The sequence below is a fragment of the Fundulus heteroclitus genome, chromosome 5 (assembly GCF_011125445.2).
Source record: "Fundulus heteroclitus isolate FHET01 chromosome 5, MU-UCD_Fhet_4.1, whole genome shotgun sequence".
Classification (NCBI taxonomy): domain Eukaryota; kingdom Metazoa; phylum Chordata; class Actinopteri; order Cyprinodontiformes; family Fundulidae; genus Fundulus; species Fundulus heteroclitus.
This window is the reverse complement of record NC_046365.1, coordinates 42,699,102-42,718,814: the sequence shown is the minus strand read 5'-3', so window position 1 is coordinate 42,718,814 and position 19,713 is coordinate 42,699,102. Positions and strand designations below refer to the sequence as shown.

The 19,713-nt window shown below is 40.6% G+C and overlaps 1 protein-coding gene across 1 annotated transcript; it reads right to left on the bottom strand.

Moving 5' to 3' along the window:
• Window positions 1-3,988: 3,988 nt before the first annotated feature.
• Window positions 3,989-13,923, bottom strand: LOC118563243. The gene is made up of 5 exons (XM_036137633.1): window positions 13,862-13,923; window positions 10,025-10,351; window positions 7,826-8,116; window positions 7,636-7,734; window positions 3,989-4,409 (listed from the first exon to the last, which is right to left on the bottom strand). The coding sequence occupies exons 1-5, from the start codon at window positions 13,893-13,895 to the stop codon at window positions 4,264-4,266; spliced, it is 897 nt and encodes a 298-aa protein (XP_035993526.1). The 5' UTR covers window positions 13,896-13,923; the 3' UTR covers window positions 3,989-4,263.
• Window positions 13,924-19,713: the final 5,790 nt, after the last annotated feature.

The following is a 19,713-nucleotide window of genomic DNA, read 5'->3' as shown; positions in this document are numbered from 1 at the left end:
CTGAGTCTGAGATCAGATCTCATCTATTGGCATCACAAACATGACAATTCATGGTGAAAGTGCTGCAAGGAATTAGGGAATTTGTCCTGTAACTGGTGGGTTGCTGGTTCATGGGTAGCATGAATGGGTAACTGTAGTGTAAAGCGCTTTCAGGTCGTTAGACTAGTTAAAGCACTATACAAGACATTTACAAGCCATTGAAGCTTTTCTATGGTCTAATGGACACCTTAGCCCTAAACCTATCCCCTAAAACAGAAAAAAATTGAGGACCAAAAAAGGTCCCAAGTCCTCACTTTACTAGAGAAATGCACAAAGAATGTCTCACATAGCTACAAGTACAAGTACACACACACGCACACACACGCACACACACGCACACACACACACACACACACACACACACACACACACACACACACATATGGATACACAAATCCTTGTTTGTTTGTTGCAAAGTAATAAAACCTCTTCTGTTTGTTTTGTATCGGCCACTAGGCCCTTACACTCAGTTTTTGGATGAGTTGTCAGATTTCTTATCTGATTTGGTGTTAAATACTGATAAGGTTATTATAGTGGGTGATTTTAACATCCATGTTGACACTGAATGTGATAACCTTAGTGTAGCCTTTAAAACTATCCTACATTCAATTGGTTTTGCTCAAAATGTGCATAAACCGACACACTCTTGGCTCCATACTTTAGACCTTGTGCTGACATATGGCATTGATTGTGAAGAATTAACAGTATTTCCTCACATCCCTGTCCTATCTGATCATTTTTTAATAACATTTGAGTTTAATCTAACTGAGTTCTCCACCCCCAAAAGAGGGTTCCATTATAGTAGATCTTTATCAGATAATGCTGTATCAAAACTTAAAGAGTCTGTCCCCTTTTTAATATCGTCCGTATTGCAGAAATGCCCTGTAGATGGCAGCAATGTTGTTTCTTCCAATTCACAAATAGATGTCTTTGTAAACGGTATGACTTCGTCATTGCGTTCTGCATTAGACAATGTAGCTCCCTTGAAAAAGAAGGTGATTATTCACAGGAAGCTGGCTCCTTGGTTTAATTCAGAGCTGCGTTCCTTGAAGCACAATGTTAGGAAATTGGAGAGAAAATGGCGCTCTACACACCAAGAGGAATCCTACCTAATCTGGAGGGACAGTCTATTGTTGTATAACAAGACCCTTCGCAGAGTTAGAGCAGCATATTTTTCATCATTAATTGAGGAGAATAAAAATAATCCTAGATTTCTCTTTAGTACAGTTGCCAAACTTACCCAGAGCCACAGCTCTGTTGATCCATCCATTCCCTTAGCTCTTAGCAGTAATGATTTTATGGGATTCTTCATAAACAAAATTGATTCCATTAAAAATAAAATAATTGGCATCCTCCCAAACATGATTACCTCGTCCTCAGTAAGTGAGGCAGCATTGGAGGAATCCTTAGAACCTGCGCAGTGTCTGAACTGTTTAAAAGCAGTAGAGCTTTCTGAGCTATCTAAAATTTTAGCTTCATCTAAACCTTCTACCTGCATGTTAGACCCAATCCCAACCAAGTTGTTTAAGGAGGTATTCCCTCTGATCAGTGGTCATATTTTAGACATGATTAATCTATCCTTGATAAATGGATATGTACCACAGGCTTTTAAAGTAGCTGTTATTAAACCTTTACTTAAGAAACCTTCTCTTGATCAAGATGAGTTAGTAAATTACAGACCTATATCTAATCTTCTTTTCTTATCTAAAATTCTTGAGAAAGTAGTAGCTAATCAACTATGTGAACATTTACAAAGTAATGACCTACTTGAGGAGTTTCAGTCAGGCTTTAGAACTCATCATAGCACTGAAACAGCTCTGGTGAAGGTCACTAATGACATTCTCATGGCCTCAGATAATGGACTTGTGTCTATACTTGTCCTGTTAGATCTCAGTGCTGCATTTGATACAGTTGATCACAATATTCTCCTACAAAGACTTGAACATACTGTAGGGATTAAGGGAAAAGCATTAGGCTGGTTTAAATCTTATCTGTTGAACAGATTCCAGTTTGTTCATGTTAATAATAAATCTTCCTCAAACTCTAGGGTCACTTGTGGAGTACCACAGGGTTCAGTCCTTGGACCAATTCTATTCACTATATATATGCTTCCGATTGGCAAAAGTATCAGACAGCATGGGATTAATTTCCACTGTTATGCTGATGACACTCAGCTATATTTATCCATAAATCCTGATGAATCCAATCAGTTACTTCAACTACAGTCATGTCTTGATGACATCAAAAGCTGGATGACTTTAAGTTTTTAAAAGACAGAAGTTGTAATCTTTCGACCAGAGTCCTCAAAAAATAAACTTCTTAATCACTTAATCTAGGTGGCATTAACTTGGCCTCTGGTAATAAAGTGAAAAATCTTGGTGTTATTTTTATCCAACGCTTCTAGGCCACCAGACATGTACAATTATTTATTTATCCTTTTTTTTTTTTTTTTTTTTTACAAAGCTGTTAAATATACTTAGTTGTGTTCTCCCATTTTACCACTGCCCAGTAAATGTATATTTTTGTCATGTTGTGTCAGTGTTAAGGGGAAAACATAGCGCTGTGCCATCTTAGTTAGTTAGTTGCTTTCATGACCTTCCTGTTATAATGATATCACTATGATTACCACATCTGCACTTTGTTCAGTCATGTTCCTGAGAGCTACTTTAGTCGCTGTATTTCTGCAAGGTTTCTTCATTCAATTACATTTTTTATTCAACTCAATTTTATATATATAGCACCAATTCATGAAACATGTCATTGCTTTCCCCTTAATCCCTACAAATTAAAATATTAATTTTGAGTTTTACTTATGGAAAAATCTTACTACTACAACAAATATAGCTTAGATTTGAATAAGACGTTTATGAAATATACATATATACATGAAACACATATATACACACATACATTGTTCATTGTTCAATTGTGTTTTCAATGTAAAAAAATATATATTTATTGTGAAGCAACCGAAGCAATCTGTGTCTATGTTTCTCTGTTTTTCCATAGTTTTTTTTCTTTGGGACACTAAAATCCTGCTCAGTTAGATTTATTCACAAGACTAACTGCAGCAACTTTATAATGTTTTCTTGTTTTTAACCAGACTCAGAAATAAAACCACCAAAGTATTTCTCTGAAAACAAGCATATTAGTTTGTACTTGATCACAGCCTGTAGCTCTCTGGTTTCACCGGCAGAGGTCAGCGTGACGCAGCAGGCCCGGTTTTCCCACCTTCCTGCTGAGGTCAGCATCTATTCTGGTCAGCAGACCCAGATGGACCGCCACCCACTTCAGAACCGACCCAGAGACAAAAACTATTACAGTAAACCTCAGTGAAATCAATTTTCTGCTTGAAGTCAATTACATTTGAAAAAGATGAGAAGATAAAATCCATAAAAATAAAGACTTTGGTAAGTTCTGTCTAGATTAGGGGTGTCCAAAGTGCAGCCAGGTTCGCATTGTTGGACGTGGTGGAGAGGAGTTGCAGCACCAGGCCAAAGATGACCCGTGGGCTCAGGTGAACCAGCAACCAGGTCCGTTTCCTGATATTTGGGTCGATGATCAGATTCATCATCTCCTACAAACGACCCATAGAACCATCCATTGTTCAAACTGTCCAGTAAACGGGTCGGTGGTTGTTATTGGAAAAATATCCTGAAGTCACCATAGCCTGACACCAACTTGGACATGTGAGCACTGGAGATAAGCGAGCAGCTGCTCCACAGTATCTGCTGATTGCCAAGGCCAAATGCTTGGGTTTTACTGTGCAGGAAAAGATGAATGTCCAGGATACGACCGTCTCTGAGTTGTCTCACGGCAAGGCGGGTATTTATGGGGAGCCGGGGAGGGAGAGAGACAGGACAGACAGACAGGCGGCCGGACCGTGGGGTGCGATTACTTATTTATCTATGTGATCTCTGCTCTGTTTCTCAATAAAAGTGTTAGAACTTCATCACTCCACTGTTTCCTTATTCAATAAGTCTAGTAAGTCAGTTATTGTTTAGAATTCCAACAACATTTGGCTTTACGAATGGGATTATGTAAGTCAGTGGAACAGGGCAGTTGAAATAACACAGAAACATAAAAAAAAAAAGAGTCCATTAAGAACACAACATAAAGAAAGCCTTCACGCCGTTCAGAGCACATGGCAGACATGAATCTAAACATGCATAAGTGGTCTGCTCAGGGTTCTCAGGAAACTCCTCTTCTCTTCAGGATAAGAAATCAGAGTTCTCTGGCTTCTTCATCACCAGTTTTTGTCAGTCCTCTTCTTGTTCCTCCACTTGTAGGAGATGATTCAGCTGGATGGCAATGTCTGTTCAGTTCTGGTTCGGGCAATGAGATGGTCTGCAGACACAAGGCTTTATTTTCTGTTCAAAAACAGAAACAAAAGTGTAATTAGTGTTCTTATCATGCTCCCATTCATATGTCATTTATTCAAAACTCTCTTCAAGCACTTTCACGTCCAGATATTCTCGTTCACAATTATTTAACTCTCAGTTTAAAATCCTGCTCTATAATGATCACATCCTGCCTAACCTTTATTAAAGTTCAAATGTATTTGCAGTATTTTCTTAGCAATTCCTAACATAATTCATCCAATGTGTGTCTTAACTTTTCACTGTCTGACAGTTGAATGTTTTCTGCAACATAATGTTATGTTATTCAATTCATGGCTGTTTCTATTTTCTACTGTGTGAAGGTTCACCTTATCTCATTTAACACAGTCTCAGCAAAGAAATGTACTAAAACCTTTCAGAAACTCCATGCTGAATCAGCTCTAAAATACTTTACATGTGTTACTAAACAATAAACCCTTAAGTTTGTAAAAGAATGCTCCATTCTGTAATTTCCAGATCTGTTTTGCAATTTAATAAGAAGCATTCCTATATATCTTTTGTCTTATTTTGTAAAACTCAGCTGAGAAAAGAAGTGTTTGCATGCCCAAGAGCACACCAAGTCGTAATTGGTTGATATTCAGGAAGTAGGCGTAGCCTAGGGAAGAGACAGGAAGCAGTTCTGTGAATCAGCTTCAGCTTGACGTGCATCAAATCAAAAGGATCTCTAATCGAAAGCAGAAGAAATTCTTTTTGCCTAAAATGTACTGCAATTCTAACCCCTTTAATTGATTATTTTAATAATCCAAATTGGTTTTAACAGACAGTTTATCCACTCAACCCTGGTTACTAAAATAACCTTTAGACTGTAATATGTAAACAGTAACCCAATGTTTCTCTCTAAAAACATCTCTCCTGTTCATTTAACATTTATCGCACTAAGAGTAATATTCTTACATTTTCATTTATCCATTATTATTACTACTGCCGCAGTGTTTGTGAAATTTCATCACCCAGTGATCCGTAAATCCTTATCTTATGTTTGCACTACATCTTGTTCCAGCTGATTAATCAGGTCTATATATTTTAAAGTTTTTGCTGTCTGTCGTGAATATTTAAGAAATTGTGTAGTTTCTTCAAACCCTCAAATATCGACCACCTGTGGTTAAATCACAAGCAATAATTTTGTCACTCTTTTAATTCTCTGTTTAGCCTTAGTAGCTGCATTTCAATCTGTGGATTAAAGAAATTCTTTGGATGATCGCGCCTCTGTGTCCATATTTGTCTAGACCTCGGTAATTGGATCTTAGTGTTTTAAGCCCGGACATGATCAGGACAGAGAAAGTCGTCTCTAATGCTACCTCTTTTGGCAACCCCCCCCCCCCCCAAAATCCTTTACAGTCAGTGTTAGGTGTCAGGTAATCCTTGTGGGACCACCTCGTCATCTCCTGTGTCCAACCTGGTTCCAGGTGCATCGGCCATCAAAACACTTTAACCACCTGTGACAAGTTCACAACAGTTCCAACCCACAGTTCCAGCTTGTCCTGGGTGTCTCCATCCCCCCTGTGTGTGAAATGTCTCTCTTTGAAAGCCCAGGATTTCACCTTATGTCCCGTTCGAGATGTTCTTTTCACAACAGGAGTTCCAATGTCAGGTGCCATTGCAGCTTTAATGTTCTTCAGAGTCAACCTTCATTCATTGATATCACCTTCAAGCTGTTTCCTTTTATCATCACAGCCACCCAGCAATCCTGACCAGATCCAAAATGTTCAACCAATCTCGTTAGCCTTATTTATTTTTTATTAATTTAAGTAAGAGGGAAATCTTTAAATTATCCTGGCCTAAAAACCTCTAGTCAAATAATTAGTTACACTAAATAATATGTGTATTCATTCATCAAGATGTTTTAACTATTGGGTTATTTGCGTCCGACCGGAGGGATATTAAATCTCCATAAATCTTGTAGATAACTGCGTGTAATTCTAGACAATTTTTCACTGTTGCTTTAATCCTCAATTTACTATTGTTATTTAACAAATCCAGCCATTATGCTAATGTTGCAGTTGTATCCATTTTATCCTGTAACCTTTGTGGCGGTTTATTGATGTCTGCCGGAGTGAAAGATCATCTTAGTTATTTGTGTCTTATTTGCATCTCTGTGTACTTCAGGATGTCTAATAAATGTGGTGTTCTCAGCTTCCGTGGGGTGTGAATATTTTTCATCTATGTGATCTCTGCTCTGTTTCTCAATAAAAGCGCTGGAACTTCATCACTCCACCGTTTCCTTATTCAATAAATCTAGGAAGTCAGTTATTGTTTAGAATTCTGACAACATTGGTACCGGTCCAGATCATTTACCTCACACCCGCTAACGGTGTCATTAAATCCTGCATGTTTCCACCTGGGTCAGAACCCAGCATCTGGTTCCTGTATCTACATCTGGTTCTCCTGACCTGGACCCATCTGACCCGTGAACACACTGAATGTTCTGTCCTGGTCGTTAGACAGGTTCTGGTTCTTGTGGAGTTCCCTCTTCATGAAAAGAAACAGAACCACCAGAACATGTTAAAGTGATGGACTGATCCGGACCAAAGTGAACGGGCCGCAGGTGTGAAACGTTCTTCATGATTTAAACCTTTGACTCTCTGACTCGACCACTAAACGAATATCTGTCGTCTTTAATCGTCTTTATCAGCTCTTTGATCCAACTGGACTTGTACCGGGTCGGTATTTATAGACCAGAACACCCACCCCTGGCAGATTTAGGTCTGAAATAATCTTTTGATTTTACCAACATGTTACCAAGAGCATTAACGAGGTTCTGGAGCGGTCCAGCCAGAGTCCAAACTTGAATCTGATCCAGAATCTGGTAGAGGGAGCTAAAGATGAGGGTGATGGTCAGGAGGCCTTCCAGCCTCAGCGACATGGAGCTCATCACCAGAAAGACGAGCAGAAAGCTGATCAGCCATTAAAACTACGGCTGATTCCTGTGATGCAGGCAGAGATTTTTCTATTGATTAGTGAGAACCAAGCCAGAACCAAACCAGAACCAAGCCAGAACCAAACCAGAACCAAGCCAGAACTGCTCAGTCACCAACCAGTCATTCACATTTAGAAATAAAACTAATAACAGCAAAATATCTGAGTAAAGATCAGTTCTGGTGAATATTTTTCAATCTCCAGACTGATGTTTATATTTATTAGATGATCAAACCTGATCAGTTGAGCTGAAATAATAATAAATCAGATCAATACTTGCCCGGTGTTTTTCTGATGCTCGTCTTCCTCTGACTGATCCTCCAGACGACCAGAACCGCCACCATCATCAGCCCCATGACCGCTGCTGCTACGATCCAGTCTATCAGAACCACATGAAGCACATTCCTCCACTGAGAACAGTTTTTAAATAAGTGAATAAACTCTGTTATAATTACTGCAGTGAAGCTTACATGCTCTTTGGTCAGAGTTGTCACCACTTTCTGTCTCATTGAACCCACATGCTGTCGTCACGTTAACATGGAGAGTCTTGTTTTCTGCAGGGTTGGCTGCTACACATCTGTAGGATGAGTCTCTGTCCTCTTTGTGGACAGTGATGGGTAAAGAGGAAGCAGAACTGTTCTGGTTCTGTACTTCCTGCTCTTTGTACCACAGCAGAGACGTGGCTTTGTCCACAGAACAGAGCAACCAGCAGCTGTCAGAGCTCACAGTCAGGGTTTCTACTGCAGGAGTCGGAGCACCATCTGCAGGCAAAATGGAAAAGTTTGGATGTTTTAGCAGAAAATGAAGGAAAAACTTTCTGTCCTAAAATGTTCTGTTGTCTTTTTAAATATTTTATAGTTTGCATCTTAATGAATTTTAATTCTATCCCTTGTGAGGTCATGAGGGGTGCTGGTGTCTATCTCCAGCTCTCAATGGGGGAGAGGCGGGGTTCACCTGGACAGGTCACCAGCCTATCGCAGGACAGCACAGAGACAAACTACCATTCTCACACACTCACACCTAAGGAGAATTCAGAGAGGCCAGTTAACCTAACAGTCATGTTTTTGGACTGTGGGAGGAAGCTGGAGTACCCAGAGAGAACCCAAGAATGCACAGGGAGAACATGCAAACTCCATGCAGAAAGACCCAGGGTAGGACTAGAACCCAGGACCTTCTTGCTGCAAGGCAACAGCGCTACCCACTGCACCATTGTGTAGCCCATGGCAGGTTAATTGACCCCAATTTTTGGCCCTTCCGACAGGCCCAGACTATCTCAGGATGTGTTAAGAGTGATGTGATTTGTTTGGTAGAACGTCTGGGCCGCTCTGACCTCAAATCCTGGATAATCTGGATCGTCTAGACTCGGTGTCCCCTGAGGACAAACCTCCTCCTGAAAGAGCATAGAGTCACAGTGGACAGTCGTCTGCATTGTTGATGGCTTTGCAGCAATCCCTCATACTGAGCATGCATGAAGCGACAGTGGAGAGGAAAACTCCCCTTTAACAGGGAGGAGAACCTCCAGCAGAACCAGAACCAGGCTCAGTGTGAACGCTCATCTGCCTCCACCCACTGGGGCTTAGAGAAGACAGAGCAGAGACACAGAAAGCTCAGAAGCTCACATTGACCCAGGAGTACTTTCTATGTTAGAGAAGACAGAGCAGAGACACAGAAAGCTCAGAAGCTCACATTGACCCAGGAGTACTTTCTATGTTAGATGGTAATAGAGGATGATCTGCCTCCCCTGATGATGTCACAGCTAACAGAACGCCAGACCAGGTGGACCTTCTATGAAGAGAACAAAAAGTTAAAAGCTGAAATAACAACAAACAATGCAGATTGGAGAGCAGTAGGAGAACTCAGCAGAGAGACAAAAATAGACCCTGATGTCCTCCAGCAGCCTAAGCTTATAGCAGCATAACTATAGAGATAGCTCAGAGTAACATGAGCCACTCTGACTAGAAGCTTTGCCACAAAGGAAAGTTTTAAGATTAGTCTTAAAAGTAGACGGGGTGTCTGCCTCACGGACCAAAACTGGGAGTTGGTTCCACAGGAGAGGAGCCTGATAGCTAAAGGATCTGCCTCCCATTCTACTTTTAGAGACTCTAGGAACCACCAGCAGACCTGCAGTCTGAGAGCGAAGTGCTCTGTTAGGAACATACGGGGTAATCAGAGCTCTGATATATGATGGAGCTTGATTATTAAGGGCTTTATACGTTAGAAGGAGAATTTTAAATTCTATTCTTGATTTAACAGGAAGCCAATGAAGGGAAGCTAAAACAGGAGAAATATGATCCCTCTTGTTGATTTTCATCAGAACTCTTGCTGCAGCATTTTGGATCAGCTGAAGACTTCGAACTGCATTTTGTGGACTTCCTGATAGTAAAGAATTACAATAGTCCAGCCTTGAAGTAACAAATGCATGGACCAGTTTTTCAGCATCACTCCTGGACAGAATGTTTCTAATTTTGGCGATATTCCTGAGGTGAAAAAAGGAAACTCTGGAAACCTGTTTAATATGGGATTTAAATGACATGTCTTGGTCAAAAATAACACCAAGATTTTTAACTTTATTACCAGAGGCAATACGTAACAAACATCAGTAGAACATCTATTAAAGGCTAAAAAATAGGTAAAATCTTTTCTGAAATTATTGAGAAACTATGACTTACCGTAAACCATGACATTATAGAACATTAAACCTATTTCAGAGTCGATGATATAAAGTGTAGAGTCATTCTTCTGCAGATCTGTGATTGTAAAGAGTCCAGAGGTTCTGTTCCAGTGAAGTTTGTTTGTGTAAATGTCATCAACAATCTCAAGTTCTCCATTATTCACAGCAGCCCTTTCAAATCTTTCTTCTAAAATTTTCATTCTTCTATCTGGAACGAATCCATAAAAAAGTCCCGTCTCCCACACAGGACCTGGGAAAGTGACGTTTCCTCCAACAAGTCCATTCAGGTCCTTCGATGCCTCAGCAGCAGATAATCTCATCACAGCTGTAAAACACCAACAGATGCAGTCAGATTAACCTCAGATACTAACTGTGATAAAAACGATCATGTGTATTGATCACTGAACACAGACTGGCATAATTAATGCAGGTTTTAGAAAACTGGTTCATGTAGAAGAAACTCAGGGCATAGTGCTCTGAGTTTGTGTTTATTACATTGTATGTAGGAGCACTTTGAGCTTCCTTTAGAGGAAAAGTATATAAATAAAGCCACCTTGCCTCACAGTCAATGTCATTGTTGTGGAATAAACTACTACTATTTTTTATTTTTACGAGAACATTATTTTACATAGTTGTTGAATGTAAAACAAATCTCAAGACAATAACTACACAGTGATATAACTCCCACAAAGTGCAAGTGGATGCAGTAAAATAAATGTATTAATAAATAATAACAATACATTTATTTATATATATATATATACAAATAACTGAGTTCTTACTGTGTAGCAGCTATTAACTATTCTCTGCCACAACCAAGTGGTTCACCCATGTAATATGTATTCCAGAATTGTTGTTTTAACAGACATGTACCAATATGTGGGCTGGGGAGCACTGATTCATATCGCTTCTTGAAACTGTAACTGTGAACAAAAATAAAACAATTCAGTGGGGGGCCCCCTGGGGGTGAGGGGACCCCAAGCAGCTGCTTAGTTCGCCTCGAGCTGGTCCTGGTAATGAAAAATTATGTTGCAAATGTGATCAGAGTTCAACAGCAGTTCAACAGTCTGATGGCAGCAGGGAAAAAGCTTTTGCAGAACCTGGTGGACCTGCAGCAGATGCTGAGGAGCCTCTTCCCAGAAGGCAGCAGAGAGAACAGTCCATGGTGGGGGGGGGGGGTCCCTGATGATGTTATGGGACACACAGCGCTGAGATGAAATGTCTTTAATGGAGGGAAGAGGAGCCCCGATGATCCCTTCTGCTGTCCTCACCACTCTCCTCACGTTCTTCCAGTCGGAGGCACTGCAGCCTCCACCCCACACAGAGAGACAGCTGGTCAGAATGCTCTCTATGGTGCTTCTGTAGAACGTCGTGAGGATGGGCGGGGGCAGGCGGGCTCTCCTCATCCTCTGCAGGAAGTACAGTTGTTTCTGCGCCCTCTTCACCAGTGACGTGGCGTTCACAGACCAGCTGAGGTTGTCCGTGATGTGCACCCCCAGGAACTTGGTGCTGCTGACCACCTCCACAGCTGAGCTGTTGATGAGCAGTGGAGCGTGGTGCGGCCGGTTCTTCCTGAAGTCGACGATGATCTCCTTCGTCTTCTCCACGTTCAGGATCAGGCTGTTGTGTCTGCACCAGCCCACCAGCTGCTCCACCTCCCCTCTGTAGTCCTGGTCGTTGTCGTCTCTGATCAGGCCCACCACCGTTGTGTCGTCAGCAAACTTCACGATGTGATTGGTGGTGAACCTGGGGACGCAGTCGTGTGTCATCAGGGTGAACAGCAGGGGGCTCAGGACGCAGCCCTGAGGGGAGCCCGTGCTGAGGGTGATGACATCAGAGGTGTTCTGATGACCCGGACTGACTGAGGTCTGTTGGTGAGGAAGTCTAGCAGCCAGTTGAAGGGGTGTGCTGAAGTCCAGATGTTCTAGTTTTTCCACCAGATGTTGTGGGATGATGGTGTTAAACGCTGAACTGAAGTCCAGGAACAGCATCCGCACGTGCGTGTTCTTCTCCTCCAGGTGTGCCAGGCTCAGGTGAAGAGCAGAGGAGATGGCGTCCTCAGTGGAGCGGTTCCGTCGGTAGGCAAACTGGAACGGGTCGAGTTTTGGGGGGAGACTGGAGACGATGTGTTCCTTTACCAGCCTTTCAAAGCACTTCATCATGATGGGAGTCAGTGCAACAGGCCGGTAGTCGTTAAAGCAGGTGACTTGAGGTTTAGTAATAATAGTAATATCATCTTTATTGTCATTGAAACATACATTGAAACATACATTACAACGAAATTTGTTCTCTGCTTTTAACCCATCCCCTTGGGGAGCAGTGGGCTGCCATGTGCAGCGCCTGGGGAGCAATCGGGGGTTAAGGGTCTTGCTCAGGGACCCAGGGTGCAGGCGCTGGGGATCGAACCGGGTACTTGCATCCTTCTCTGAGTGCAAGCACACTGCTCTAACCACTAGGCCAACACTCTCCCTCCTCCATCATTCCGGTTTCTTCGGCACTGGAATGATGGAGGCAGACTTAAAGCATGCTGGCACTGTGGCTTGGTCCAGCGAGGTGTTAAAAATGTCTGTGAGCGCTTTGGCGTTCCATAAACCCGCCCAGGTACGTTGTCAGGGCCTGAGGCCTTCCGCGGGTTGACTTTAATTAATTAATTGCCTTTTATCTGAACCTCTGCTTGTCTGGCTGAATAGTGGGTCCTGCAAATCTTGTTCAGAACAGTTTTAACAGTGGCCAAAAAGAAATTGCATCACGGTAACACGTGGTGACAATAAAGAATCTTTGACTCTTTTTATTTAATAACTGAAATCAGTTATCGTGATTTCCCACAGGACGCTGTCTTCATCCAGAGTGCAAGACTTAAATACGAGTCTTTGTAGAAAACAAGATGTCAGAGGCAATCAAGTGAGACGGAGATGTTTCCTGACACAGAATGTCCTTTATTAGAAAAGAACCATAAAACCCACAGCTAGCTTTGTATGAATCAAACATCTTTAACTCACAGCATTATGATGAGTTTCATTATGAACCCAAGCATCGTTTTATTATTATTTAAACATTACATATTTTTTTTTATCAAAGCTATATATGTAATTCAGGGGCATTTCAGGGTCTTGAAGCATTGATCTCTTCATTTTAGGCCCAAAATACAGAAAGCTTACTCGTTCATAAGTAGTTTAATGTTAAAATAACAGAGAATACGCACCAGTTAAATGTAAATTATTGTTAATCAAAAAAGAAAACAATACTATAATTTTACTTTGTTTTAGGTTTTTTGTTACTAGCTGAAGGATGAAGAGACACAGAGTTTATGGAAATACTTTATCCTAATTTTTTTGCTCTTTTCACCTGACAAAAGTTGCTGTTAAACTCAGAGAAACTGTTCACTAAGGGTCACATAAATGTGATAATTTTCTCATTAACATAAATTATCTCCTGAAATTTTATTCTCTTCAAAGTGTTTCTCTCCCGAGGATCAATATGGTTGTAATTTCTTACATTTCAAACAAGGAAACTAGTGTAAAGTTGATCTTTGATCTTAGTCAACTGGTCAGATCCTAAAAACATTTTATTTTTCTGATTCTATAAACGCAGATTTTTCATGAACCTTTGCTGTTTTTTCTGCATCTGTCCAGCCCTTCATTCCACTTATGAAGAAACCTTTAATTAAATAAAACATTTTATAACACAGTCTGTTACAATCTGCATCAGTTTATGATTCAAATCAACGATGTTGGAACTGTAGCAGCTGCCTGTTGCTCTAAAGCTCTTTATCTAAGGCAGCCTAATTATAACCTGCTTAATGTGCAGTTTTTCACAGAAGCAGCTCTTCACTCACCCATAAAGAACCAGATCCTGAAGAGGGTCTCCATCACAGAGCAGAAACATGTTATTCCTCCTGGTGTGAGCTGGAAAATGCAGACGGTGCTGTAGGCGTAGCTTTTCAGGGTCCAGCCCTCACTTGGGTTTGTACGTCATGTGAACACCATTCATTACGGTAGTAAGGCTTGAGACTACTTTTCATTATTCAGGTCAGACGGTCAATACGGAAATGCATAGTTTGGTCACTCTCATCAGCCTCAATAACTACTAAAACATTTTTTCCCAGGTGACCACTTTTAATTACAGATGATAAATGTCCAGGTGTTATTCATCAAAGTCCATCTACATGATGTGGCATTTCAAAATAAAAGCCATTCAAAATCTCTACATTAATTTAATGTGGCCTAAATTGCTGTCAATATTGCCACTAAACATCTACATTTACGGTGAATTACTTTGATTCAGCATGTCAGGAGAACACCTCCAGATGCTGCTCAACAGATTTCCTCCTCATCTGATGTGGAGGAGTAATCAAATCAAATGTTCCTATTCCTAGGTGAAATCCTCCTCTTCCTAGCTGGCTCCATTCTCTATCATCTCCTCCCTTTCTTCAGCCTCCAAGCTCCTCTGGAGATTGGAAAAGCATTCCAAGATAAAAACAAAATATAAATTCTGGCTCCTGCAGAGACTGTAGAAGCACCAGAGGAGCTCAGCTTTACAATCTGTCCTAAGTTGTCATAAGTTGACCTGATCCTGTTAATGTTTATTAAAGACGTGGAAATTCATTAGATATTAAATAACAAGTCGCTTTGCATCCCTTTCATATGTCGTGTCGCTCTGGTTTTGCTTTGTTAGCCAAAATCGTACATTTTGCGTTTCTAGCATTGGCTCTGTGGTAAGGTGACCAGATTTCTGAAATCAAATCTGGGGACATTTCTTACTCGTGAATAAAAAAACAATACATCTCATCAAGACGAAATTAGGAAACGGGGACAGTAATGGTTTCATTTATTTTTACATATTTATTAATATTTAAACAACAAAAATCAAGTGTAAAAGCCAGGAATGTGCCTCTCCACACTTTTAATATATCCTAAGATTAATAAAATGAATAATAGAAAACTAGAACTGTGTCTTTGGGTTGGGGCAAAGTGATGGGGGTGGGAGTGGAGGGGTCTAAGGTGGTTAGCAGGGTTTTTCCAATTTTGTGTAGCCCAAAGAGCTCTGCCACCTCCTAAGGGGAGAGTGACATGAGGAAAAGAAAAACCAGAAAATACAAACATTTAGACTGTGGCTCTCTGTGAAGACAGAGTTCCCCAACTTTTTAAAAAAGTGCAGCAAATACTTATTCTGCTCATGTCTACATACCTATGAGCAATAGGTTTTCTGCATTAACATAAAAAAGAAGTAGAGGTCAAGCCCGCACGTAAAGGGTGATACATGTTTCTTACTGTAAACTGGCCACATCAGGGGCCTGTGCATCTCAGATAAGCAGATTAATTTCTTTCCATAATGGGCTATAAGCACAGCTCCACAACTTCCTGAACCTCAGCAGCTCTTTTGTTTCCTTTCTTTCTTTACTGGACAAGCTGATTAATCCAGGTGTGTCTGGCTGGTTACTGAAGTCAGACACACCTGGATTAATCAGGAGCTGCTGAGCTTCAGGAAGAAGTGGAGCTGTGCATAGAGCCTGTTTGGGACAAGAAAATGGGTTGTGGTGTTGTGAGGTGAAACAAAGGCACAGACTTGGAGACCCCTTGGATCAGTGTGCAGCATGAGCATGTATAAACTTACACAAAGTGTGTATAACTACATTATGTGTATGGCGGTAGTTGATGTGCCAGTATATTGTTTGCTCCTATAAGGTGAGTTAACTCCGGTCAGTGAGTCAGCTAACATGAGATCATCTCCGGTTTCTTCAATTCAATTCAATTCAATTTTATTTATATAGCGCCAAATCATGAAACATGTCATCTCAAGGCACTTTACAAAGTCAAGTTCAATCATATTATACAGATTGGGTCAGATTATACAGATTGGTCAAAAATGTCCTATATAAGGAAACCAGTTGATTGCATCAAAGTCCCGACAAGCAGCATTCACTCCTGGGGAACCGTAGAGCCACAGGGAGAGTCATCTGCATTGTACATGGCTTTGCTGCAATCCCTCATACTGAGCAAGCATGAAGCGACAGTGGGAAGAAAAACCACCCATTAACGGGAAGGAAAAACCTCCGGCATGACCGGGCTCAGTATGAACGGTCATCTGCCTCGACCGACTGGGGTTACAGAAGACAGAACAGAGACACAACAAGACAGACAAACAAGCACAGAAGCACACATTGATCTAGTAATCTGTTCTACATTAGATGGTAGTAGCGGGTGAGCCGTCTTCTCTGGATGATGTCACAGTTAACAGAACGCCAGACCAGGTGTACCTACTATGAAGAAAAAGAGAGAGAGCAAAAAGTTAAAAGCTGAAATGACGACAGTCATTTCAATGTAATACAATGCAAAACTGGAGAACAGTAGACTGAAGAACAGTAGAAATCAGTAGAGTGAGAAAATAGACCCTGATGTCCTCCAGCAGCCTAGGCCTATCACAGCACAACTATAGAGATAGCTCAGGGTATGAGCCACTCTAACTATAAGCTTTGTCAAAAAGGAAAGTTTTAACATTAGTCTTAAAAATAGATAGGGTGTCTGCCTCACGGACCAAAACTGGGAGTTGGTTCCACAGGAGAGGAGCCTGATAGCTAAAGGATCTGCCTCCCATTCTACTTTTAGAGACTCTAGGAACCAGCAGCAGACCTGCAGTCTGAGAGCGAAGTGCTCTGTTAGGAACATACGGGGTAATCAGAGCTCTGATATATGGTGGAGCTTGATTATTAAGGGCTTTATACGTTAGAAGGAGAATTTTAAATTCTATTCTTGATTTAACAGGAAGCCAATGAAGGGAAGCTAAAATTGGAGAAATATGATCCCTCTTGTTGATTTTCATCAGAACTCTTGCCGCAGCATTTTGAATCAGCTGAAGACTTCGAACTGCATTTTGTGGACTTCCTGATAGTAAAGAATTACAATAGTCCAGCCTTGAAGTAACAAATGCATGGACTAGTTTTTCAGCATCACTCCTGGACAGAATGTTTCTAATTTTGGCGATATTCCGGAGGTGAAAAAAGGAAACTCTGGAAACCTGTTTAATTTGGGATTTAAATGACATGTCTTGGTCGAAAACAACACCAAGATTTTTAACTTTATTACCAGAGGCCAAGTTAATGCCATCCAGATTAAGGGATTGATTAAGAACTTTATTTTTTGAAGACTCTGGCCCAAAGATTACAACTTCTGTCTTGTCAGAATTTAAATGCAGGAAATTTAAAGTCATCCAGCTTTTGATGTCATCAAGACATGACTGCAGTCGAAGTAACTGATTGGATTCATCAGGATTTATGGATAAATATAGCTGAGTGTCATCAGCATAACAGTGGAAATTAATCCCATGCTGTCTGATAATTTTGCCAATCGGAAGCATATATATAGTAAAGAGAATTGGTCCAAGGACTGAACCCTGTGGTACTCCACAAGTGACCCTAGAGTTTGAGGAAGATTTATTATTAACATGAACAAACTGTAATCTGTCCGACAGATAAGATTTAAACCAGCCTAATGCTTTTCCCTTAATCCCTACAGTATGCTCAAGTCTTTGTAGGAGAATATTGTGATCAACTGTATCAAATGCAGCACTGAGATCTAACAGGACAAGTATAGACACAAGTCCATTATCTGAGGCCATGAGAATATCATTAGTGACCTTCACCAGGGCTGTTTCAGTGCTATGATGAGCTCTGAAGCCTGACTGAAACTCCTCAAGTAGGTCATTACTTTGTAAATGTTCACATAGTTGATTAGCAACTACTTTCTCAAGAATTTTAGATAAGAAAAGAAGATTAGATATAGGTCTGTAATTTACTAACTCATCTTGATCAAGAGATGGTTTCTTAAGTAAAGGTTTAATAACAGCTACTTTAAAAGCCTGTGGTACATATCCATTTACCAAGGATACATTAATCATGTCTAAAATAGGACCACTGATCAGAGGGAATACCTCCTTAAACAACTTGGTTGGGATTGGGTCTAACATACAGGTAGAAGGTTTAGATGAAGCTAAAATTTTAGATAGCTCAGAAAGCTCTACTGCTTTTAAACAGTTCAGACACTGCACAGGTTCTAAGGATTCCTCCAATGCTGCCTCACTTACTGAGGATGAGGTAATCATGTTTGGGAGGATGCCAATTATTTTATTTTTAATGGAATCAATTTTATTTATGAAGAATCCCATAAAATCATTACTGCTAAGAGCTAAGGGAATGGATGGATCAACAGAGCTGTGGCTCTGAGTAAGTTTGGCAACTGTACTGAAGAGAAATCTAGGATTATTCTTATTCTCCTCAATTAATGATGAAAAATATGCTGCTCTAGCTCTGCGAAGGGTCTTGTTATACAACAATAGACTGTTCTTCCAGATTAGGTAGGATTCCTCTTGGTGTGTAGAGCGCCATTTTCTCTCCAATTTCCTAACATTGTGCTTCAAGGAACGCAGCTCTGAATTAAACCAAGGAGCCAGCTTCCTGTGAATAATCACCTTCTTTTTCAAGGGAGCTACATTGTCTAATGCAGAACGCAATGACGAAGTCATACCGTTTACAAAGACATCTATTTGTGAATTGGAAGAAACAACATTGCTGCTATCTGCAGGGCATTTCTGCAATACGGAGGATATTAAAAAGGGGACAGACTCTTTAAGTTTTGATACAGCATTATCCGATAAAGATCTACTATAATGGAACCCTCTTTTGGGGGTGGAGAACTCAGTTAGATTAAACTCAAATGTTATTAAAAAATGATCAGATAGGACAGGGTTGTGAGGAAATACTGTTAATTCTTCACAATCAATGCCATATGTCAGAACAAGGTCTAAAGTATGGAGCCGAGAGTGCGTCGGTTCATGCACATTTTGAGCAAAACCAATTGAATCTAGGATAGTTTTAAAGGCTACACTAAGGTTATCACATTCTGTGTCAACATGGATGTTAAAATCACCCACTATAATAGCCTTATCAGTATTTAACACCAAATCAGATAAGAAATCTGACAACTCATCCAAAAACTGAGTGTAAGGGCCTGGTGGACGATACAAAACAACAAACAGAAGAGGTTTTATTGCTTTGCAGCTTGGATGAGGGAAACTGAGGGTTAAATGTTCAAAAGAACTGTAGTTATTAATTGGCCTGGGACTAATTAATAAATCAGGCTGAAAGATAGTTGCCACTCCTCCTCCTCTTCCCACAGATCTGGGAATGTGGAAATTTGAATAATTGGTGGGAGTTGACTCATTTATACTAACGTAGTCCTCTTGTAGCCAGGTTTCTGTGAGACAAAACAAATCAATCTGTTTATCAGAAATCAATTCGTTAACTAACAAAGTCTTTGGAGGGAGAGACCTTATATTTAATAGACCACATTTAATTGTTTTATTTTTAGGTTCAAGGTGAACCGTATTGATTTTTATTAGGTTTTTATGATTTGTTCCTTTTAGATAAGTTTTTGATCTGTTAAGTTTTGGTCGTGGGAAAGACACCGTCTCAATAGGATAATGGATGGGTAACAGTACAGAAGCTGCAGAGAGGTGTGTTAAACTACGGCTCTGCTTCCTGGTCTGGACCCTGGGTTGTCAGCATTTAGGAGGACTAATAAATCCGGCCAGATTTCTAGAAAGAAGAGCTGCACCATCCAAAGTAGGATGGATGCCGTCTCTCCGGATCAGACCAGGTTTTCCCCAGAAAGTTCTCCAGTTATCAATGTAGCC